Source organism: Nesoenas mayeri, assembly GCF_963082525.1.
Source record: "Nesoenas mayeri genome assembly, chromosome: 1".
Taxonomy (NCBI): domain Eukaryota; kingdom Metazoa; phylum Chordata; class Aves; order Columbiformes; family Columbidae; genus Nesoenas; species Nesoenas mayeri.
In genome coordinates, this window is record NC_137541.1 from 115917529 (window position 1) to 115942882 (window position 25354).

A 25354-nucleotide genomic window follows, 5' to 3' on the forward strand; every position below is an offset into this window, starting at 1 on the left:
TGTTAAGCAAACAGTCACTAAATAAGAGGAAGAAAAAGGTGGATTAGTCCTTTATGTAGATTTCTTGTATTTACTAATGTCTACAAAATTCTGTATATTTTTGTAATACAGGTTTTTACTCTGTGAATTTACAAGATTTTGAATAAGTTGATTATTTCAGTAGTAGTTTTCTTGTATCTCCTGGTTAAATTATGTCGCTTGCCTTGAGCAGAAAGGAATTTACAAGAAGTCTTTGACCAGATCCTTCAGCTAAGCATAGAGGCAAACTCTGAGGGTAAATCCATGGTAGTGTAAGTCAGTCTTAACAGGAGAGCTGCAGTTTTGTCGTGGCTCCCTGGCTGGCATTAGGATGAGTCCTCTCTCTGGCGGTCCAGTACACTAGTTAAGGTAATTAAAGAAACTGAAAATTAATTACAGTCTTTGAAAGTTTGTGGGGTTTTGTTGTTGTTTACTTTAGTACTTTGAATTGGTTCACTTCATAATAGTTCAGCCAAAAGCATTAGAATAAGAAAAATGTGAGACTGAAGCAGCTTGCGCTTCATGTAAGTTAATGTGGAACCACAGCTGCTAGTGGTCACTTTTTTATACAGTTTAAGCAAACCTAGAGCAGCAGTGTAGCTGAAAGGAGCTGTTTCACCATTTTCCTGCTGCTTTACCTCATTCCTGTTATGGTGGTGATTGAGGAAGGTTTGTTGTGAGAAGAGTTGACTTGGGGCGGTTGAAAAGTACAATAGGAGTTGGCAGAAGTTTGATTTCATTGGTTTATGCAAGTACCTAGAAGGCTTAATCAGCTAGTGCAGAGGAAGTGACTGCATTGAACTGCAGTAGACTACAGTGTGTGAGTGTGTGTATGTATATATATGTATGGCAAGAAGCTTAGTTTTGTTAAGATTTTCTGCCTAGTGATCTTTCTAAACATCGACAGAAAATAAATACTGAAAGAGGAGGGCATTTTAATAGGTGCATTGATTACAGTTATTTTTTTAAATTGCATTTAAAAAATAATTTTCTTCCTAAAGAAAATCTGAGTTGGTAATGCCTTTGTTCTGAACTTAGCAGGCTTAACTAAGTCCTGTGAATGTGAATTCTGAAGGGTGGGGATGAATTACAATTGACTGTATTCAAATAATATTGTTTTATTCAGAAGTGAACGTTATTTTAGTGACAGTATTCAAGAACTCCAAATTTGTTGGTGCTGTTAATATTGGAGGCTGGGCAGGGTAGGAATAGCGTATTCAGGCTTGCAAATTTGAACAATTTAGGAAAGGATTTTAAAGTGTTTTGGAGAAAGAGAACAGCATTGAAAATTAATTTGAGATGAGATTGCATATTTGTAACTGGTTTATTATGACTAGTGTTACAGCAGAATTTTCAGTCTAACTTGTTAACTCAAAGATTTTGCTGATTGAATCAGGAACTTAGCACTGACAAATGAATGTTGCTGAGAGCTCATATAATTCTCTCTACCACCCTACTTGGCTTTTGAGCTTTCTGAGTACTATTGTTGGTTTATGTAGTGCTCGGAAGTCTGAGCTGCTTTGAAAATTGATGTTTCGTCTTCAGTGGTTACACAGTGGTATATAGTGGAATTGCTGGTATAATTTAATGCAACTTTTTATTTCTGTATTTAAATGATGCACAGTGAAGCTGAAATGCATAGTGATTATTGAAGTGTTGGTATATCATGATTATAAAATCAACCGATAAATCTGATGTCACAATTTTATTCATATAATCCACTAAAATACTTGGTGGGATGTGATGGGCTTTGCAGTGGGCCTGAAAGGCCCCTGGACCCAACCTTTCACAGACATGTGCTGGACGAAGGGAACACAGCTCAAATGCCCTGAGTAAATACTGATGTGCTAATAGAAGATTGACTGCAAGGTCTCTATTAGTCTTAGCTGAGGTAAACATCTCCAGTTCCCTCTCAGACATCTGCAGTTGGACAGTGTCAGGAGGAGAGTATGGGAAAAGATGACAAATTTGGCTGTTTATGCTCTTAACCAGGTCATTTCTACATAGACCTCAATCAGCACCCTTGAATTCAAATTGAAAACTTACTGTAGCAATTCAAGTACAATAGAGTCTGCTGCATTTTGGATGTGTGTCAGTTTCTCAGTGGTTATAGAGGTAATTATCAGTTTAAGTTTTCCTTAGAACATTAAAATCAGCCTGAATATTTGGAATGTTACCTCCTGCTGATGTCTTATCATGTTATATTTTCCAGGTACAGATTACTTTTGTATGTATGCGTCAATATACCATATTGTCTTTTTTTTTTTTTCCAGGTTATGCAATGGTCTCTGCAAGATGGCGTGTTCTTGAGTTGGAGCTTTTTAAAGCAAGCATATGCTGGTACTTCAACTTTACTAAGTGGACTATAATTTCTTCTCTCACAACAACTACCTAAGCAGACAAAATTGCAAAGATCTGCCCTGTGTCGAGTATGACAGCCACGACTCGTGGCTCTCCGGTAGGAGGGAATGATAGCCAGGGCCAGGCTCCTGATGGACAGTCCCAGCCTCCCCTCCAGCAGAATCAGGTATGATGTTAACAATCAATTTGTCTAAAAATAAAGGGTTTAGTTCTTTAGAAAAAATGTTTCTGAATTATTTGAGTTTGTGTATTCCTAGAGATATCTAGTTAAGTTAGGTATTTTTGTGTCTGTGTCTGGAAGTACAAAAAGATTTTGAGGGATGAAGGCAGTGCTGTTGGCAAACTAGATACTGTCAGGGAGCACTGCATTGCAAAGATATTCCTTTTTCAGGCAGTGGCATAGTTCTTTCAAGCATATTTATTTTGGATAGGAAGCCCTCATAGAATAGTATCAGAAGCTTCCTCAGAACCGTATTGTAGAGTTACCTGCCACAGATTGGTGAAACTATCCTCTGGGTCCAGTTTGATGCTGAGTTCTGTAAAAGCACTTATTGGATAAACGCTTACAAGTGGGTATCAGCTCTTTAAGATCAGCTTAATTGAGGTCTCTGTTCATTGTACTAGAATTTCTGAACAATGTAGTATGTTTCTGTTGAAGAGGTTATCCTGCTTTCAAAAGACAAGCAAAAACTTTCAAATACTATATCATAATGTGATGATTCTTTTTTGTTGGGGAAAAATACCAGAAAAGATGCATTTAAACAGTGCAGGCAAACAATATGTAAAAGAAAAGCCACACTTTGTAATTTAATTATGAAGATGATAATTAATACCGTGAGGTTTAATTGTTGTTACTTCCTGAGAATTAACTGTTTTTTGGAACCTCTTTGGTAAGCTGACCTTGGCTGCCAGGTAAGGTCCCACTCTGTTGCTCACCTCCTCCACCTCAGTGGAATGAGGGAGAGAATCGCAAGGGACAAGTGAGAAAATGTATGGGTTGGGATAAAAGCAGTTTAATACATGAAGGTAAGGTGGAGAAACAAGTGATGCAAATGCCATCACAACTAGCTGATGGATGCCCAGGTAGTCCCCAGGCAACAGCTACTTTGGAAAAAAACTTCTGCCTCTGAGTGTGACACTGTATGATATGGATTATCTCTTGGGTCAGTTCGGATCAGCTGTTGGGACTGTGTTGCCTCCCAGCCTCTTGTCCACCCTCAGCCTACTTACTGTTGGGGGACACAGTGAGAAACAAGAGGCCTTGAATCTGTGCAAACACTACTCAGCAACAGCCAAAACACTGACGTGTTATCAGTACTGTTTTGGTCACAAATCCGAAACCCAGCACCATACAGGGTGCTGTGAGGAAAATTATAACTCCATGCCAACCAGACACAGTACAATGTATGAAAAATGTTCTGGAGGGTTTGATCCTCCCATGTTGTCCTAAATTTTGCTGTTGTGATTTGAATCTTTACTGTCAATTCATACTATTTCTATATAAGAATAAGCGTACATCTACAAAATGCATTGTATTTTGCATGGCCCATCAAAATGGGCTTAACTGTTCATGTTCTTGGAGGTTGGTTAGTAGCCAGCTTTAGTAGCATGTTACTTTTTTTTAGCAAACTTTTTTAGAAAATGATTTCTTCTGTGCTGTTGCTGAAGTTGGTCTTTCTACATAAAATAGTCATATTTTCTGCAGAAGGCTGAGAAAAACTAGAGCATCCATATAGTCTCTGTTTTCACCTTCTGGGTAGGTGGTCTGCTTAGAAGTCTGTTACAAAACAGCCCACTTTCCTCACTGGAAAAGTAACTTGATTTTTAAACTGTCAGGATAGGAAGCATATAGCACATTTCATTCTCTGTGTTTTTTTGTTCAGAGACACAAAATCGAATTATTTTCTTATATTTTATGATGACAAGTACTTACTTCAGGTGATTCTTTGAAACACAATGTGAAGGAAAAATGCCAAAGTAAGTGGCACGTAAGTGCAGACAGTATTTAAAGTATTTTCCATACCAATTTTAGACTTCTTCACCTGATTCTTCCAATGAGAACTCCCCAGCTACCCCGCCTGATGAGCAGGGCCAAGGAGATGCTCCACCCCAGCTTGAAGATGAGGAGCCTGCATTTCCACACACAGACCTGGCAAAGTTGGATGACATGATCAACAGGTATTTTCACACATTTTTCAGAGGGTGTGGATTATTTGGGCAAATATCTTGAGAGTGGAATCAGGATTCTTCCATCTTTGATTCACTGGATTTCTTGAAATACTTTTTTTCTTTTTAATTGCGTTAGAGTTGTGAAAAGAGGCTCAAATCAGAGTTGTTTGGTGTGGTTTTTTTTTTAATGGAGTGCTCATCAGGGCCTACAGAGATGTATATCCTTGCCCTATATTAAACATTACAAAAAGGAAAGGATTCTTCATTTCTAAGAACCACAATTGAAATACAGTGGGGTTTGTTCTGTTTTTGAATATAGGCCTCGATGGGTTGTTCCTGTATTGCCAAAAGGGGAATTAGAGGTTCTTCTCGAAGCTGCTATTGACCTGAGTAAAAAAGGTAAGCTGAAAACAGAATTAATGATTATTGGGCCAGTGTGTAAAGTCTTTTCTTGTTCTTTTGAATGCCTGGTGGAGGCTTAAAAATTGTTAATTATTTCTGTTAAAATGCTGATCCTGAAGATTGTGTCAGAGTGGTTTGCAAAACCTTCATAGATCAGGAATTTTAGAAAGTCATCAATGTAGTTTGAAATTAGGTGCCTTAGCATGAGTAGTGAAGTTGAATAAGCACACAGCAGTAAAAATCTTGTCAGTCCTGTCCTACCTGCTTTCTGTATTTGATATCAGACCTGGTGGGTTTGATTGTTGTAACAGATACTAAAACTCAATTCTAGTTTTTTAAAAATAAGTTACTAATCTAGATTTCCATATATCCTGCCATAAATTTTTGTTAAAATTTGGCATGTACATACTTTTGAGAATATTAGAAAAAAGCTAAAATTTTACACAGCATGACTTAATAATTCTACCATATTGCTTCTGTGTCTGACTTGCTTGGAATTAGGACGTTTCTGTATCAGGACTGTGTGTGTGCTTGCTAAATTATACTAGTCAGATTGACAAGTTTGTTATGTGTTCTGGAAAGTTCCTTATCCTAGAAAGTTGCTATGTCTCCTGTTCTGTTCAGTGTTTGTTGCCCTAGTACTTGAGTAATACCAGAAGTCAGATAAAAATATTTTTCAGGGTTATCTTCACTTAGCAGCTAGTTGTGTTTTAAATATAGTGAAATACAAGGTGCCTGTTCCTTACTTCTGTAGAGTGTGATGAAGGTGACTGTTAATAAGGATTATTCTTAGGCAGTTTTAAGAATAAAATGCTGCTTGTGGTCATGATTTACTGGGTTATCTTGATTGTTTTCTGTTTTTTTTTGTTTGGTTGGGTTTTTTGTTTGTTTGTTTGTTTGTTTTTTTGCTTTGGAGCACTCTCTGGAGAAATAAGAATTATGGTGCACCCTTGTGATGCAAAACAGGATAATGACATGATGTTGCCAATGCTGATTTATCAGCTGTAGTTGCTCTTTGAATTGGCTTCTTTCCATGTAGCCATGTCTGGCAGGAATCCTAAGGTGAATGTAGAATTTTTCAAGTGATCACATTTGTTCAAGGGCAAAAGAAATGCCAACCTAAGGGAAGAAAATGCAGACATCTCTGTGTCTGGGCTGTTGGAATAGTGCAGTAGAAGGAAATTTTCCGCTTGTGATTTATGAGAGCGGAGATGTATGTACTGCCAGCTGTTAAGTCATCTTAAAAACAAACAAACAAACAAACAAAACCCCAAAACAAACAAACAAAAACAACAACAAACCAAAACCAAGCCAAACCAAAAAAACCCCACAAACAAACCCTACCAAACCAAACTGCCAAACTGTCAATGCAGTGAAGTAGTAAGAGTACTATGAGATTTTTGGCTACTCCTAACATCAATGTACTTCTTCAAAGTGTCAGACTTAGTTGGAAGTTTGCAAACAGTCTTCTCTTTTTCCTCTTGAAGTTGTGACAGAGAGTGGAAATCTATTAATATGCTTTTTGCACTTCAGTTGTTATTATTCTGAAAAAGGCTTCTACGTTGCTATCGAATTATTCTTCATCTTGCCCTCTACGTGAATTCCTGTGTGTATGTAGGGATTACTGGCTGAGTAGAAAACAAGGAAAGCCGTTAGAAGTGGTTTTTTGTTAACTTTGTTATCTTTACAGTTGCATCCAAGTTGTGTGGTTGTTACTTTTTTCCTTGCTACTTGAAGTTACATGATGGCCAAGGTGCTGCTTTTTTAAATAACTTCCAGTGCTCCAGGAATATGATAGGGTGCTCACTTGGTGTAACTGACACTGTTTTGGTAGCTCAAAGCTTGAGGGGACGCTGTTTCAGAGCTGTGTGCATATAGAGAAGTAATATAAGTGATTCTGTTGTGTATATTTCTTAACAGATAAGAAAATGTGTTCCATTATCTCACTAAGATCTAAAATTGCACACCTTGCTACCTGTCTATGGGCCTTTTTCTTAATCTGAAGAGTTCTGTTTCCGAATGGAAGAACTTAAATGAGAAATTGACAAATAACCAGCTTTTAAATTACATAAATTCTATAGTGCAAGCTGTTATTCATTTAGATTGTGAAGCAACAAAACCTAAAAGCAGCCCACTATATTTTTTTTTATCAAGCACCATTTTCCAGTGGTTAGGATTCTTAAGTATCTTTTATTCCTAACATTGCCAGTGGCAATCAGCATTGACATTCTGGAGTGACTTTATGGTAACTGCTTTGTTTGTGACCGTGTCTATAAAATAAGAGTGATATTTGCATCCTCTTTAAATCTTTTCAAGAACTGACATTGAAAAGGACATAACAGAATTGAAAGTACTCATAAGAATTAAATGTTGTTATTACCATCTTCAAGTACAAGGAGCAAATTTTACAGAGTATTATGAATCCTGTCTAGACTGTTACTTGCATTGTTGCTGACAGATGCATTTGTTTATAGAAGATTTATCTTTATGTGTAGGCATCAATGTATTATTCTTTGTTAAGCAAGCCGTAAGACTCTCAAATGATTGTCTAGAGTTACTTGCTAATAGAAGAAAACCTATTAGACAAATAGTTTTTAATAGCAAGACTGATATTTATCTTCACAATAATTCTGAAATACTTACGAAGTGTTTTGAGAAATGGCTCCAGAGATAAATGTCATAGTGAGTTGGATGCCATAAATTTAAAAATAAAAAATCAAAACAAAACATGGTTTGTTTGGGGTTTTTTATTGGCTGGAATATTCTCCACTCTTACTTTCAGAATCCCCCCAACAACTCTGCACTGCTTTGCCTTCATTGTGGATTTTATTGCTCCTAAAGTTTAAGTTCAATTTTTAGCATGCTACCAAAACTTTCCAGTGTGACACACAAGCAAGATGCAAGGCAACTTTTAGAATTTGTAGCTTATGTAAACTGAATTGAGATTTCACTACACAAGTTAAACTTTCAAGCCTGATCTGAAATATTTGGTTTTGATTAATTACAAGGGCTTAAAGAGTGGGAGGGAATAGAGAGGCAGCCCTTAGAGCCTCCAAAAAAAAAAAAAAAAAAGGCATATGTGTACATGAGCACATGTGCATCCAACAGCTAGGCAGCCCGACAAAGAGAGTTGTTTCCAGCATCCTCTCTAAAGACCATCTCTGTCTGGATGATCCAGATCGTGCATTTCTGTGAGACGACTCCTGAGTTCCTTGCTGAAGCTTTATCTTGTGTGTTTTCTTGAAATGGTTATTTTTAGCCATCTATCCAAAGCAAGGACAGCAGGCTTGTGCTGTCGTGTTCCAACATTTCTGAGCCAGGTGTTTGGGCTAGAACCAGTTAAGTGAAATGAACTACAGCAGGGCCATTGCAGTATCTTGGTGTAGATACAGTCTCTTGATGATTAAGAGTTACTAAGAGTTATTGAAAATCTACCAGAATCTGAGAGTGCCACGTGTAGCCACTCTGCCTATGGGCAGGTGTGGGTTTCCCCAGAGCTTATTAACTCCAGATCACTGTCAGTTCTGCAGGGTCTGCAGCAGCCCTTGCCAAGCTGCTGAAAGCTTTTTGTGCTGCACCTCCAGAGGCTCCAGCTTGGGGGCTTCCAGTTCTGCAGAAGAGGAGCAGGGTGATTTTGCTTGTTGTCATGGTGCTCTGATCCTATACTGCTGAATACTCTTCAGATACAGAAGACTTTCTTCATATACAGTTGCATCTGGACTGACAAGTTTTGTGGATGCAGAATGTTTCTGCTCTTGCAACGGGGTTAATACACTCTCTCTGGTTTATCTGGCAAATTGACCACTTTTAAGCACAGAGATCAAATGTCCCTCTGTTCTCCCTCCAACCCCATAGTTGCAGCTCCCCTATACTTTGTCTCTCACCTTTTCCTTTCATATTCAATTTTTTCTTACTGCATAATCCATTTCCCTAACTTTTCTCTAAATACTTAGCTCAAGGCTGCATGCACTCCCCTTATCTCTTCTAGTCGTCTTTATCCTTCTCAGCTGTCAGAATCTGGATAACATGCAGAGAAATGGCTGTTTGTGGTCTTGCCTAAGAGTTAGTGATACCAAATCTGATTCAAGCCGTAGATGCCAGTGTCTAGCGTAATTGCCCTTTCTCTTCTCACTGCCTTTTAATTGTTCTTGCTTCTTCTACCAGCCTGTTGTCTTCTAGGACTCCTCTACCCTGATTTTGGTGTCTTTGTACACACTTAGCCTTGGTTCCTTCTGTGTCACCTGTTGTGTCAGCAGTATGCAACATTATGGGAGAAGGCAGAAGGTGATTGTATATCCAGGAGTCATCTAAGTATCTTCTGAGGTTCTACATTTTCCCTCTCTTTCCAAGTTCAGTGAAATACAGAAAGGACAGTGTATTTTGAAACATACTCTGTTTGGGTACTTGTGACCTTGGTTTGAAATGTCTTACTGACTGAAGCTGGCCAATCATTGTGGGGGGAGATGGTCCAAGAAGTACTTGAAAGCTTGAGACAGATTTCAGTGCAGTATTACTGGTGCTCTGAGGAGAATTAAAATCACTTGAGTGCCTGCTTTAAATTTATATTCAAGAATTAAGTTCATTGTTACATTTGGGTTCAGAAAGGAGCATTCCCCCAGGTGAAGCTGATGACATTGGGTGTGTTCCCTGTCCTCTGTTTTGTATAGAGTGAAGCTGTAGTCTTTACCTCCTTGAGGAATTAATTTAACAAAGTCCTTTGTTTACTGCAAATGCCTGAATTTTAGGCAGTGTCCATCTTTCTTCTTTTGTCATGTCATTGCTGTGGCTTGTGGCCTTTTGTTGCTGGTCTTAGCACTTACGATATAGTGTAGGGATGTCATCTAATCCAGACTGAAAGCTATGTAGGAAGATAATGTGGAGTTTTTTATACTTGGCCACTTAATGTATATCATGTGCCTCTGGTAGTGATAAAAAGAGTGAACACTGGAGTAGTTTTCAAGGAGGTGACTGGTGATCTCCAAAGTTTCCTGTTTTACTTGAATTGCTTGGGAGTTGCATCCACCATAAGAGTATCGGCTAGCAAGCCCTGTTACCAGGAGTCTGGAAAGCCTTTGTAGCGTGTACCAACAAGCAGGGCAGGTATTGTCTGACAGCTTTTGAAAGGAACCTGTTGTACAGTTGTTTCTGACCATGAGGAACTTTAATTTGATAACTCGGATCAGTCTTTCCCAAACCAGTGGAAGTTACTGTCCAAACATCTCATTAAGGAGGTTGCAGGGGGAGGCATGATGGCAATAATTTTTGTGAATCTGGATGGTGTGGACTTGTTGAATGCTCAAATTCCCTGTTTGAAAATTAAACTTGTTCTGTAAAGAAACTGTGCAGGCAGGTCACAGTTTTCTTTTTATAATGTGTCCAATGCCTTTCATTGTTTCCAATGTGTACATTAACACGTTCAGTGGGGTATTTTTGTTCTTGACTTTTAGGCCTATTTAGATTTTCTTAACCGAAATTTTGAAGGGGAAATACAGATTTCTTGAAATACTGGGTTATAAATAACTCCAGAGTTTTAAAATAGCTAAAAGAAAAGTATGCAGCACTATTCTTTAAAATTAAATTTGATGTATGGTGACTGCAAAGGTTTACAGCAGCACTGGGGTCTAGATGTGTTGGGTCCTGGCAGCAGAACTACAAGAAACTGTGTAAGTCAGGGTCAGAGACAGAAGGATTCATATTTATTTTTGCAGGTTAATTGTCTGGGAGATTGAGCAGGTCTCACCCTTTCCTCCTCTTCACTCACTGAGTTTTACTTGTAGCAACTAAATGAGAGAGAACATAAATGCATGTATACCGGAAGAATGGAAGATAAAGACTGTACTTACTGTTCTTTTTGCTACTATATCTTCAAGTGTTGCATGTGTGGAAAAAAAAGCCCCTATCATATTAAAAAAAAATGAAAAATTATCTGTAGGAGTGCAATTTTTGAGGTGACTTTACTAGAACATTAATCTGTCAGGTTTTTGTCCATTCAAGCTTACATAAGCTTGTTTTCATCCAAGGCTACTTTTTTAAAGTAATTCAGAAACTTTGAATACCCCACCTTTCAAGTACATATCACTATGTTCTATTTTTAAAAGTTAATGTAACAACTAATGAAATTGCATATCTAATAGTTTGTGGTTTTTTCTTTTCTATTTTAAATAGGCCTTGATGTCAAAAGTGAAGCATGCCAGCGATTTTTTCGAGATGGGTTGACAATATCTTTCACAAAAATCCTTACAGATGAGGCAGTGAGCGGCTGGAAGTTTGAGATTCATGTGAGTTTTAAAGTTGTGTTTCTGAAAAGCATAGCAATTTAAATGAGGAAGGGCACTGCTTTCGTGAGTATGAGGGGACTGAAGAAACTGAATCTCATTTTGAAACTCGTCTCAACAGAGAACTGGGAGAACTCTTGTATACATGGCTCTAGGTGGGGAAAATTCAGCCTTCTATTATTATTTCATCTTATTGCCTCTGGTATTTTTGGAAGGAAGTAAAACATGAGAGGTAATATGGAGAGGAAGTGAATTTTGTTCAGTAGTGCAGCTCCTGTCAGGCTGTCTTTGGCCAGATGTCTATAGAGACTTGATTATTCTTATGTGCAAAGTAGGATGTGAAAACTTGCTTTCTTAGTAAAAGCTTTTAGCAGCCTGCTAAGTTCCGAATGTTTGTAGCAGCTATTTGAATATAAAAACTACTTGTTGGACAGTTAGTCACATGCCAAATGAGAAACTGAAGATCTTCATAAACAAATTAAAATCTGTGAGAGAAATGGGTGAAAGAATGAAAAGTTAATAGTTCAGTGGTGATTCATGAATGTCTCAAATATATGTGTCGGTTTCCTAAATTTAATCTTTAGGTGAAAACAGTTTAAATTTTGTTTAAGGCCTTTATTGGCAGAAGTACAAATTAAAGTGCAACATTGTAAAGCTCTTACGCAGTTCTGCATGTTAGGTTAAAATCGTTTGGAGCTTATAGTACATATTTATCCTACAGTCACCTGCCATATTTTTGACTGTTGTGTTTTTTTTTTTTTTCTTTTATAGAGATGTATTATTAACAACACTCATCGACTAGTGGAACTATGTGTGGCCAAGCTGTCCCAAGATTGGTTTCCCCTTCTTGAACTTCTTGCCATGGCCTTAAATCCTCACTGCAAATTTCATCTGTACAATGGTACTCGTCCCTCAGAAACAGTTCCTGCAGGAGTCCAGCTCGCCGAAGATGAACTTTATGCCCGTCCTCCTGACCCACGATCACCAAAGGTATGAGAGCATTTTCAGACCTGTGTTTTTAATTTTATGCCATGGTACTTAAATACACAACAGCCAGAGAGAAGTGTTCTAGAGGGAGGGAAAAAAAACCAACTTCACTCTCTATATCACTAAGATGTTCTGCTGCTTTTGACTTGTGCATTAAATCATCATCAGTTACATTTCCCCTCTAACTCTTTCAGTCTTTAATCCACAATCAAACTGTACCATGTTTCTGTGGTAAGCTGGCACAGCTCTGTTGGAATGCCATTCCTGCTGTGTTAAGTGGCTTGCTTGTATTTACCACTTACTGGATTTACCTTCTCACTCAACATGATTTTGCAGGTGACATATTTTGAGAAGATTATGTGATAGAGTAGGAATTTTCTCTCAATTTTCTTATAGTTCCCCGTGATGGGAGAAATGTTTTTAATTGGACATGACTTGCTAGTTTCAGTGTGATTTTGGGGTTCGTTATTTGGTTTGGTTTTTGAGAGCTTTGGTGAGGAGTTCATTGGTGGTGGTAGGTGTTGGTTGGTTTGTTTTGTTTTGGTTTTGTTGTTGTTCGTGGTGGTGGTATCTTTGGGTTTGTGGTTTTTTTTTTTTTTTGTTTGTTTGTTTGGTTTTTTTTAAAAAAAAAAACGACAGTGCAGATTAGTAATCTGTTCTGGTTCTTGGGTGGGTTTTAGAATTGTGTTCCAAGTGGCATTGGTACAACTTCAGGAGCTGAGTTACATTTTTGTTGCTTTCTTCCTCTTATTAATTTCTTTTTTTTGTAGAACTGCTAGCTATTGATACATAAGAACAAAAGATAAATAACTCTGTGTCCTTGGACTTCCTTGCATTGCTTACTGTGTTTAGAAGAATGTTATTTTGCATTCTTACTTCTTTGATATGCAGCATTGTCACATCTGGTGGTAAAAATAAATGCCAGAATCTTCATGCTTTCTGTAGTAACTTAGCAGCCAAAGAGAGGCCTAAAGTGTAGTCATTTTTATTCCTATATATTTGATAAAATTATCTGAATAACAAATAACATGTTCTTTGACATGATAGTGGGAAATACAGTGTTGCCTATTTGTAAGGATTTTCTTAAACCTGAATATTTAAAGTATATCGGTATGTTCACTGTCAATTCTTTTACCTTTTAAGAGTTTATTGTGTAGAGGCTTTTTAAAAGCAAGTTTTGTTACTAACAGGTGCTTGAAAGTATTTCTAGATGATAATATGTAAATGCTGATAAATAACTGTTTATTATATTGCAGGGTTGGCTAGTAGATCTTATCAACAAGTTTGGCACATTAAATGGATTTCAGGTCTTGCATGATCGCTTCATGAGTGGATCAGCATTGAATGTTCAGATAATTGCAGCTCTCATCAAGTAAGTTTTTAAAAAATAATAATTACATATTTTGAAAAGTTGGACTAAGTAAATTATTATACTAATATATTATTAATATAATTAATAGCTTAGTCTTTTCTTAAAGTGCTTCCCCTTGCTTCATCTCTTAACTAGTTTTGTTTACTTTCAACATTTCATATGCTTGTAAATAGACGAGTTTCTTGAACAAATTGCTCCTTACTATGTTGATATTACACAACTACTGATTATGGCACTTTGATCCCTTTTTGTTTCTTTTTAGGCCATTTGGACAATGTTACGAATTTCTAACATTACATACAGTGAAGAAATATTTCCTTCCAATTATAGAAATGGTTCCACAATTTTTAGAAAATTTAACAGATGATGAACTGAAAAAAGAAGCAAAGAATGAAGCCAAAAATGATGCTCTGTCAATGATAATCAAATCTCTAAAGAACTTAGCTTCAAGAGTTCCAGGACAAGAAGAAACTGTAAAAAACTTAGAAATATTTAGGTTAAAAATGATACTTAGGTAAGATGCTACTCCTAATATGATATGCTACTTCTGACTTTTTTTCCACACTTCTTACATTTAATTTTTATTACAGGTTGTTACAAATTTCTTCTTTCAATGGTAAAATGAATGCACTAAATGAAGTTAACAAAGTAATATCCAGTGTGTCATATTATACTCACCGGCATGGTAATCCTGAAGAGGAAGAATGGCTTACAGCTGAAAGAATGGCAGTAAGTTCTCATCTTCACCAAAATTCGTTGAATAGATGTTCTTCAGCCTTATTACTTTAGGAAGTGGCTATATACTATGGATGCTGTGCACACTGCTCGTTTTTGTATTTAGTGTTGTAAATGGTGTCACATCATGTTAATAAGTCATTTTACTCATAGTCTTCCTGTGAAAAATTGCTGTATTTGTTTCAAAGCTGTTGTTGAGAATTATTTTCAGTGCTGCTAAAAAGGGATCCTTAAATAACATGTTTTCTATATAGTGTTTGATAAAACAAAACTCCCAAAATAGTGAAAACAACACACTAACAACAAAAACTCAAACAAAACCAACCAAAAATACCCCGAACCTATATAGAATAGGTGTGATTCATATGAAACTTTATTGCCACTGTACCTAAAAATTAAATGTTCGTTTAAATAAGAATCCAGTCTGGGTTTTGTGCTTCAAGTAATTTTTTTTTCTCATTAGAGCTCTGACTACTCTGCTTTTCACATTCCAGAAGCTGGATTTATTTGGTACAGGAAGTTCTAGATACCACATTTTCATTTTATTTAATATTTACATACTTTGACTGCTGTTTCACGCTTGAATGCATATGTAGGGTACTATTAAAATGAGCATTTTTAAAGTTAAGGGAGGGACAGTTTTTCTCTTCATCTTTCTGAAATTTAGTTGTGGTATGTGATTTTTGCACTGTTTTCGTGCATCTTTGTGACTGGCTATCTGTTGGGAGCTTTATAATCTGTAATAGAACTGGAAAAAAAAATATGAGTTCGATGTTTTAAAGCAAGAGGACGAAATGAGTATTTCATGAGACTAGCTTGAATATTTTAAGTCTATAATCAAAACATTGTTGGAACGTAATGCTGTGTACATTTGTTTTCTCTTTCAGTGCTCAAAGCACATGCTGCTTTGTTTCAGTCAGAACAAAAATTACATGACCCTACTCTGACTGTGTCAGTGACACCACTGAAAAAATTGCATCTACTTAAACATGGCTTGAATATTTTGCTCTAATTCAATTAGAAGCATTTAAAAAAACCCTATAAGTGGCAGTACTTCAGTAATCTAACCTGTTTATATTTCACTCCTTGCTTGAGCCCTTTTTATGTGATATGCTGTAGGCATACCAGTAAAGATGGAAGTGTTTTAAACAATTGTGAATTGGAATAGAAAGGATTTGTTCCTTGAGTAGAAGAGTTGACTGTTCTTACTATTGGCTTTTTATGCTTGAAGTTGTTTGAACATTTTTATGCTTTGTGTTCATTATTTCAGCATGCCTGAAAAATACTTCCCCTTAAGATATGACAGTGACTAGCATATTGGTTTATTTAAAATGCTGAGGGTTTTTTTAAGGAAAATAAAGACTATAAAGTTAGAGATAAATACTTTCCTCTTGTGCTGCCTGTTTCTTACTTCACCTAGTTAGAATATTGTATATAAAGTCATTCATCTGTAACAGGTTGAAATTTTTCTTTTTAGCTTAAATATCACTAGCAGCTCTTTAATAATTTGAGATGGCAATACTTTCTTTTTATATTCAGGAATGGATCCAGCAGAATAATATCTTATCAATTGTGTTGAGAGATAGTCTTCATCAACCTCAATATGTAGAGAAATTAGAGAAAATTCTTCGTTTTGTCATCAAAGAGAAAGCGCTCACTTTGCAGGATCTTGACAACATTTGGGCTGCACAGGTAAAGAATTCAACTTCTTGTCTGCTACTGTGCAGGAGGGATCTTGTTCTATGTCATGTATTGTGAAGACGACAGCTAGTGCTTCTTAAGCTTGGTGTCAGACAAACCTAAAGAAAAAGTTTAAATCAAATTACGTTTTATTTTGGAGTCCTGGATCTCAAAATAGTCTTCCCAAATATCTTCAGTAGAAAGGGTCTACTACACATGCATGTAAAGTCTAAAGGAACAGCTCGGAACATGGTGCAAAGATTATCATTTTTAAGCATTAAGGAACCCTCAACATTGAGCAAAGTCTAGATTATGAAAGAATGTGGTCAATTATGATTTAATATTTTAAAATGCATTAAGAGTATGTATTGCTAATTTCCAAGTTCACCACTGTTGTACAAATTTTTCCTGGACAAGTGCTGTTGATAAATCTTCCAATTCTTTCCTTCATTGTAAAGATTATGTTTGAAAAATTATAAATTATAGATTTTGCAATGTTTTCTTGTTTACTTAAATGATCAGCAAAGCTCAGCTTCGCAGCTGTGGGCTGCATGAGTTTAGCACACGTGAAGGGCAGCTGAAGAGACAAAATCATTATTAATTATTGAGTAGACAGAAAAAAAAAGGTTATTTTAGGATAGAAACAAGTGTGAGTGCATATATCCATGTTCATAAGTAATTGGTGGTAAAACTAACTTAATTGTGCAAGTAAGCTCTTAAGCCAGTCTTTCAAGTGTGGGAAGGCTAATATCTGGTTTCCAAGATGGAGGGCTGTACCCGTTTTGACAGGGATAGATTTCATAGTAGCTTATATGGGACTATATAGGTAAAAACAGAAGATTTACCCATTAAACTCTTTATCTCAATCCCCAAATTTTCTCAGTTTTACTCTTATGATTATCTCCTTCATCCCACTGTGAGATGGAGAGTGAGGAAGTGCTGGGTAGTACTTAGTTGCCAGCTGTGATTATACCATGACAAGGGCTAATGTAGGAATTGGGTGTTATTATATACCTGGTTTGTGTGTTCATGTTCTGCTGAAACTGCAACAGTTTGGCTTAAAGTGGATTTACCCAGGTGTCCCTATTTTCAGGCACGTGCCTGAAACATTTGGGACTACAGGTGATGAAGTGGAGGGTTGACTTGAGATCTCTGGTGTTTCAGCTAACTTCATAATATCTAGATGTCAGTTCCATCATGATAGTAACTGCACAGGCTGAAATTCAAGAAAATCTTTATCCTCAAGTCCTGTTCAGAAAATTGCATCATGTAACAGAGATTATTTGTATTAAGGTCTGTGGTCATACTGTTAGTTTTCAGCTTGTGGTCTGTAGACCATTCCAGACTGTCTTTGTAAGAAATCTTTGTGGAAAAAAAAACTTTGAGAAGTTATTTTGCTGTTAGTAGGCTTGTATTAACTGTATCAGAGGCTCACCTTTTATAAGAAAAAAAAAATCTGGAATTTGGACAAAAGTCATCCAAGCAATTATATTACTCATAGTGCTGGGAAATGGAACATGTGGGTAAGCTACTTTAAACCCAACTTTTTACCCTTCCAGAAAAGTGAGAAGTCTACCCCAACAGTTGGGAAAAAAAAAAAAAAAAAATTAGGAATAAATCTCCCGTGCTTTCGAATACCTGGATTCCAATTAGGTAGCTGCCACAGTGCACTTACTACAGTTTTGACCTGTATTTTTTTTTTCTGTGTCGAAGTTGAATTCACTGTGGCTCTGGCCATGGAATTAAAATAAACTAAAAGATAAAAATCTACTAATACAGAATGATTTTTACTAACTTCACTGCTCTGGGTGTTTAGTAGTTTTTAGAAGTCCTTATTAAATGACTGCTTCGAAGAGCAGTTGGAGCATGAAATTCAGTAGCAAGGCGTTGATTTACTGTGTAGCTTTATATAACAGGCAGGCTATTTTAGCTCTGGCTCAGTACAGCAATGGTGTGGTTTTGCTTTCAGGCTGGAGCTGCTACATTGCTGCCTGGGTTTAGAGGGTGCAGCACACACAAATTCACAGTTGATGGTATGGAAGTGCCCTGAGAATCTTAGGATAGAACTAGAATAAAAATAAGTAGTTTATGAAAGGTAATAAAATCATACTGGTTTTGCCTGTAGAAGGCAACATAAGTTTTATTGAAGTGTTTTCATGTCTTAGAAAACGAATGCTCAAAAAAATAGAAGTATATTTGATTCAAGGAGTAGTGTTTGGAGTCTTTAAAGGCAAGTGTTAAGTTGCAGCCTGTTGAGTGGCAGGGAAAGATCCAGCTGGACAAGACATGAAATTGCAGAGATTAGTGCTGGAGTCTCATTACTTATATTCTAGAGTGTTTAATTAGAACTTGACATGCATGTCCCTGTTTCAGCACAGCAAGCTGACAGTTCACACACCAGGTTTCTTACCTTTTCCTGCTATGTGTTACTGCTTCCACAGACTTCTTCCTTCTTAAGGGCTTCCCTTAAGTGTCTCTTACAAACCTCCCAAGACAAGATTGTTATATGCCTTAGTCTTCTTGCCCTGCCCCTCCCCCAGCAGTTATGCATACTTCTCCTTTTATTTGTTATGTTGTAGTTGTTCTTTCTGGCCTGTATGCTCTCAGTTTTTCCTTCTATCCAGGAAATGGTCTGATCAGAGAAAAAAATTGTACCATGTTTTGCAAAATCAAGTGGAATAAGTGGTTTAGTTATTCCCTCTCTTGTAATCTGACTCATAACATGAAAACAAATGTTACTTTTTTTTAATGAAAAATCCATGGCCAAAAATAAAGTATTTACAGCACAGCATGTAACAAGGCTGTTAGTCTCTTTTTGTTTTTAAGTGAACTTCTGATGCAAGTTTTAGAAGGAAATGAACTTCAGAATTTCCAAACTGCTCATGCATGCATTTTTAATACTGTACAGGATTAATCATATGACAGTTTTCTAGGTACTTGTTTCTCATGTTTTATTCTACACTTACGGGGAAATTTTTCTGCAGTAAATTGGCTATTGATTCACGTAGTCCAAAATGGTTGATTTTGATGCATTTTCCAGCCTGGCATATAGGAAGGAAACTTTCTTCTCATCCAGAGTTAAAACTGAGCTAGCTGTTTTTTCCTTCTTGTCTTTCTCCTTAAATGTCAAAACTGTGGTGTACACCAAAATCTCATTTAAAAGTGTGTGGTATATAACTCAACATCTTGCTACTGGTTGTTTGATTGTAAGACTTCCTAAGGTTATAAGCTGCTGGACTCAAAATGCTGTCTGCCAACAGGTTGTTTGTAATAGAAGGCTTTGGTTGTCCATGATTCCGCTAGCACGAAGGCAGTACTTCAGCCTGAGAAACTATGTGGAAATACTAAAAATTGTTTTACAGCTTAAAGCACCTCAAAGAAATACATTGAGGAACTGGATTTGGAGTCCTTTTTTAAAAACTAGACAAACTAACTACATTAAATTAAAATACTGATCGGTAAAATACGTTTTACACTTTATTGTCTACTGTCCCAGCACAATTTTGTTAAAGAAAATAAATATTGTGACAGTACAGTATTTATATTCCAAATAAATACTTGTGTGCACACACAGAGCACACTTATATACTTAAACATACAAGGGAAATCTAAATATTGTGACTTCCCAGTGAACTAAGTATTCAGTTTGCCATACTGTTCCCACAGCTTCAGCTTTTCTTGCTGGCCACCTTGAACAGTTGTCTTGTAAAAATGATGTAGGGTGTCTTGCTGCTTGACTTAATATGGATTGCTACAAATGTTGGTGGATTCTTTTTGTCTGACAGGCAGGAAAACATGAAGCCATTGTAAAAAATGTACATGATCTCCTTGCAAAATTAGCTTGGGATTTCTCCCCCGAACAGCTCGATCACCTGTTTGATTGTTTTAAGGTAACTATGCATGTTTGACTGTATTCAGGAAATGTGTTGTTAGTTGGATACAGATTTGTGACGCTTTCAACATCTACTTTCTATTTATTTTAGATACAGGCAGTTCTCATGTGTTAAAAGACTGCTTAATGTATATAGCAACAGTCTACAATATTTAATGATAGAAATGCCAGATTGTGCTACTCTTTAATGAGTGTTCATTGTGAGATTTTCAATTTACTTCCAGTATAAAGCAAACATTTGTTATGCTAGTTTAATTGGCTTTTATTTTTATGATTTAAATACTTTTAGATAATGCACATCTATTGAAGCCTGTAGTACTGAAGTGACATTTAACAGTCCTAGAAATATTGAATTTTTGCAATAAAATAAGTTACTTATCTTAATTAACTTTTGGCATTTGTTCTAAATTATTAAGCGTTGGCGATTTAGTCAATAATGTTTTTCTTCTATCATTAAAGTAGGTTTCATCAAGTTTACTGAGCATGGCTACTTTCAGTCTTTAAGTGGAGGAGATCGAGGGCTTCCATTCTTGTCTCCCCCAACTTCCACTTTATCATGTAGTAATTTTTTTGTGGTTAACAAACATAGAGAATGAAATAGTCTCAGGAAGAGAATGTTGAATGTTTATGAACAGTTTGTTTCTGAAAGTTTCTTATTCACTGGCTTTAAGATTAACATTTGTAGGTTCCAGTAGTGGTGCTATCCAGCTTGTTTTCATGTTTCACTTCTAGGAGGTGGTCCGCTGCACTAGAAAATCCAAGTCGGCTTTGTAGACTCAGTTTTCTGCTTTTAGAGGAATGTGTTATAGTCATGTTTTGGCTAATATGCAGTTTGTGCTCCAATTAATGGGGGTCTCCTGATTTGGTAAATAGGGTCTAATGGTCTATAATCTATTAATAGATAGTCTCAAGTTGAATACACTTTAATTCTAAATGCTAAAAGTGCTGTTCACTTCTGTATGACTTATGTATAGCTCTAATGTGCTGTTTATTTTTAATGCAAGTAGGTAATGTGAAAGTTCTTTATATAGTTGCACCACTTTATTGTTGCATCGTTTGCTAACGGTGCAGGTTGTGTGTGGAATTTTTTTTTTTTAAAGAGACTGGTTTTCTTATCAACTAAAATCTTCTCTTAGGCAAGTTGGACAAATGCAAGCAAAAAACAGCGTGAGAAACTACTTGAGTTAATTCGTCGTCTTGCAGAGGATGACAAGGATGGTGTGATGGCACACAAAGTGCTGAACCTTTTGTGGAATTTGGCTCATAGTGATGATGTACCAGTTGATATCATGGACCAGGCTCTTAGTGCCCATATTAAAATCTTAGATTACAGCTGTTCACAGGTGAGTAATTATGTTCTATTGTGAGATCAGTCACTGACAGTTTCCTTCAATTCTACATGGAAAATTCAAGCGACTTGGTAATTTAGCAAAAGTGTTCCTTTTGCTGATTGATCACATTGGAGGAATTAGGAAAGAACCCTACCAAAGTAAAGATGGAGAAAGAAGTAGCCCGGCTTCCGTCTTTGCTCTTTCCTAACTTGATTAGGCTAATCTCTTTGGGTGGGGTGGTTTTTCAGTAAGTCCTTACCTGTCATGTGTAATATTAGAAATGACTTAGCAAAGGTGTGAAAACTATTAGATGCTCTTCTTCCCCACCTGAACTTCTGTGGCAGTCTACCAGAATTATAATAATAATAATTCATTGTGGTTTGAAATTAATCCATTATCTGTCTTGACAGCCACTCTCAGGTTTTGTTTCTTGGTTGTTAAGAAACAGTGTGTCATTGTTTCTTGATATTTTATAGCAATTTACACTTGAATACCAGTGAATAGAAATAAATGAAAGAGGGAAAGAGCAAATTATTTAAACACTGATGATCCTATCTAGCTACAGGTCTTCTTAAATACAAACTGGACACTTGAATGCTTGAAGGCAGAGAGTTTGTAACACACTGGTAGCTTATGCAGGCATACAGTGCTGTTCAGATACTTTTCTTATGCTTGTGTGCTTCAGAACTCAGTTGATCTAGTATTCGTGTGGCTTTGTACATTCTATTCTATCTTGGAAAAAAAATAAGAGAGTGATGATAGTTTCCGCAATATACTTGATTTTGATTACATACATGTGTTTTTAAGGATCGAGATACACAAAAGATCCAGTGGATAGATCGTTTTATAGAAGAGCTTCGCACAAATGACAAATGGGTCATTCCTGCACTGAAACAAATCAGAGAAATTTGCAGTTTGTTTGGCGAAGCACCACAAAACTTGAGGTAAGAATGGAATGCAAATAAAGTTTTGTCTGTTAAAAGTTGAATAGGTTGGAATGATGCAAATTTTCTTTTTTTTTACAAGAGGCAGGGAAAGCTTAGGTGAAATCAGAACATGTGTTCGAAGATGTTCTTTAGTTTGTTTTAGTGTCTTTAAATAGCCTCTGAAAATTCAGACACCAAAGTTCAATAAGAGAACGTTAACTATTTCACCCAACGTGTCAAATTTTTAGAATACTAGTCCGATTTGTGGAAAATCTAGGTTTGTTTTTATGTTATCCGTGGACTTCTCTGCCTAACAAGGGAATTAACTTATAGATATATTGTGTGTGCATATATGTATGTATGCACACACACAAACATAACCACCCATCCCTATTCTTCAATGGTAAATTTATACAGGTCATATAGTTTATTTAGGTGAAATCAAAGGTGACTTTTTTGGTCTGGGAAAAATGCTCTATTGATTCTCTCTCCTGAATGGAAGAGATTAGAAATGTATTGGGTTTGTTTTATTGTGGGTTTGGTTTTTTGTCTTTTTATGTGGGAGGTTGGTTTGTTTTATTTTATTAAAAAGAAGAAAAGAGAAATAAGCAAAGCTGTTGTCTGTTTGGGCTTGTTAAAATATATGTGCTTGTTTTCATTATTTTAAACGTCTTTTTACTAGAGAAATGTCTGAGATTCTGTGCCCCTAACATTATCCACATCATAGCTTTTACAAACTCCAGAAAAATGTTTCCTTATCAATATTGCACAATTGCTGTAATTCTTATAATCAGGTAAACTATTCAAAACAGTGTTGCTATTACAGTCTGCTTGCCAGAAGGATCAAGGCAGGGAAAGCTGAAGAAAAGAAGCTTTCAGTTTACAAAACGCCATCTTCTTACTGATTGTGCTTGTAGGAGCTGTGATAATATTGCATTGCTGGCTTTTGGAAATTTCTTTATTAATTTAGATTGTGACATCTTTCTCAGCTTTCCTGATGTTTGAATCCTTTACACTTTCACATTAATGGTTGAGGGTTTTGTTCAGTGAGATTTTGAAATTACCTGCTTATTAGCAGAGAAGTCTGTTTTCTGCCTCTTGGAGTCATTAACATTTTACTTGCTGTAAGATCTTGGTGAATATATGCTATGTGTACAGTTAGATGGCTTGAATATCTCTCCTTTTTTGTGTGTCAGACAGTATCTTCCATTCTTCAGATTTCAGTGAAGCCTGCACTGCAGTATGTGATAATGCCTCATTTTTACGCAGAATTTGAAAACACACAGCAGGAAAATAAACTTCAAATTAAACGTTTTAGTCAAGGGACTTGCAAAGACCTCTTCCTGTGTAGAAGCCTTTATTAGCATGATGCTGTTGAGGGAGTTTTTTTGTAGTTAGGTAGTGTTACTGCCTAGGTGGTGGGAAACCTAGTGAGTGAAAACATTGTAATCAGTGATTTTTTTAGTCCTCTGACTGTTCTGGTAACTCTTAACATCGAACACAGTTTGGAAATTGCAATGCCTGCATTTAATTGCTGTATTCCTGTTCCTATCAGCTTACCTTATCTGACTTAAAAGTTTAATCTCTAGCATCCTTCTAGAATTCAGATCAAAAATAGATCAAAGCAAATGTTTGTGACAACTGCCTCAAAAATGTTTCACAGGGCTTTCTATGTGCAACATATATCCCATAATCTGTATTCTCCTCTTCTGGAGTGATTCAGTTGATTGGCATTGGCAATTAAAAGTTTGGTCCAGAATGACTAAGGCTGCTGATTCTTGGCAAAAATAAGTATAAGTTATCTTATGGCGTTGGCACTGTAGAGATTATTTTGAGCAGGAGGATTTAATTATTGCTGGTTATTCATGCAGTTGAGCGAAGTGATGAACTGGTTATACAGTTGCTTTGGCAAAATTTAACTCCCTGAGTACAAAGAAATGCTACATGTTTTGGGAAGTTTAGCTTAACCTGAATTGCAACCCCATAGGAAAATAACTCTTATTTAGGTGCAAGGATTTTTATGAGTGCAAAGGTCCTTATTACAGAACAGTCAACTTTATTACTCAACATACTGACCTTTAGTGTACAGATAATTAATGATCTTAATTTTCTGTGTGTTGGCTGATGGAGGTAGTGTCCTGCAGACCAATTTCAAGCACTTGAGTTTGACCTGTATCTACCCAAGCAGTAGAAGATGGGTCTCCTAAATTACTTTCTCAGAAGCATTAACTGAACTCTTCTGTAAGAGTTTAAGGGTTTTGTTTGTGCTTTAAGTCAACAATGATGCTAGCTTCAAGTCACTTTTCAGTGTTAACAGTAGAATTTGCTGGCTCTGGTCATTACTATTTGGACCTTTAATGGCTGCATTTGTTCGTTTAGTAGAACTCCTCTCAACTTCAAAAGCTAAGTTACATGTGCAGTATTATGTTGGGCAAGTTATGTGTGCAGATAAATAATTTTTAAAAAATCCATTTAAGTTATTTGGAAATTTGCCTTTGGCATGTTGCCAATATTTTTCTAGCAAATAAGCTAACCAAGATGATGAATCCATGTGTCCAAATTTACTATTTATGCATGTGGTTGAGAAAGGAGGAAAAGTAAAAAAATGTCTGGAGCAAAAGATTTATTTAGTCTTCTGCTAGTAATGCTTTCATTTGGTGATACAAGATGGATACAAATGCATAATATTATGAGTATATAAATGTACATGCCAATAGCTCAATTCAGCAAAATACCACGTCTTTCTTCTGCTTGTTCCTTCAGTCCAGGGGTGTCAGACTCATTTTCACTGGGTGTCACATCAGCCTCTAAGCTGCCTTCAAAAGGTGGAATGTAGTTCTGTGACTGTATAAATGTAGGAGTAGTTACATTGGTATAGTCCCTGGTTTTGTTTTCAGCATATGTATTTCCCAAATAGTCTGTGTTCTTATTTACTGCTATGTATTGTAAATGCATCTCTCTGTCTAGAGGTAACATCTTGGATAGCCACTAAAAAAGAGGCATCCAGTCTTTTGCTGTTTTTGCTGCTGGTTTCTGCTGAGCAAGGAGAGTTGATGGTGGAATGAAGTATTAACTGGAAAGTTTCTCAAGGTGAAAACAAGAGGATGTTGTTTCTGGGTATATGAAGTCCTGTATGAGTTCTTTGTGCTTCCATCCATTTTGTTTTCTCTCTGACAAATGTCTGGAATTTTTTTTTTTTTTTTAAC

The 25354-nt window shown here is 36.4% G+C and overlaps 1 protein-coding gene across 5 annotated transcripts in view; it reads left to right on the forward strand.

Annotated features, from left to right (window-relative positions):
• Positions 1-25354, forward strand: part of USP9X (ubiquitin specific peptidase 9 X-linked) — a 103747-nt gene that overhangs the window by 23246 nt on the left and 55147 nt on the right. For 2 of the 5 annotated variants that reach the window (XM_080341170.1, XM_080341169.1), the window contains exons 2-13: positions 2292-2545; positions 4412-4557; positions 4868-4947; positions 11116-11228; positions 11997-12215; positions 13469-13584; positions 13847-14098; positions 14175-14313; positions 15859-16011; positions 19785-19889; positions 21028-21234; positions 22030-22166. In XM_080341170.1, the coding sequence (XP_080197296.1) occupies positions 2450-2545; positions 4412-4557; positions 4868-4947; positions 11116-11228; positions 11997-12215; positions 13469-13584; positions 13847-14098; positions 14175-14313; positions 15859-16011; positions 19785-19889; positions 21028-21234; positions 22030-22166 (1763 nt within the window). In that variant the 5' untranslated portion in view covers positions 2292-2449. Of the gene's footprint in view, positions 1-2291; positions 2546-4411; positions 4558-4867; positions 4948-11115; positions 11229-11721; positions 12216-13468; positions 13585-13846; positions 14099-14174; positions 14314-15858; positions 16012-19784; positions 19890-21027; positions 21235-22029; positions 22167-25354 lie in introns of those variants that run through there. The other 3 variants (XM_080341171.1, XM_080341172.1, XM_080341173.1) reach the window with 3 other exon arrangements.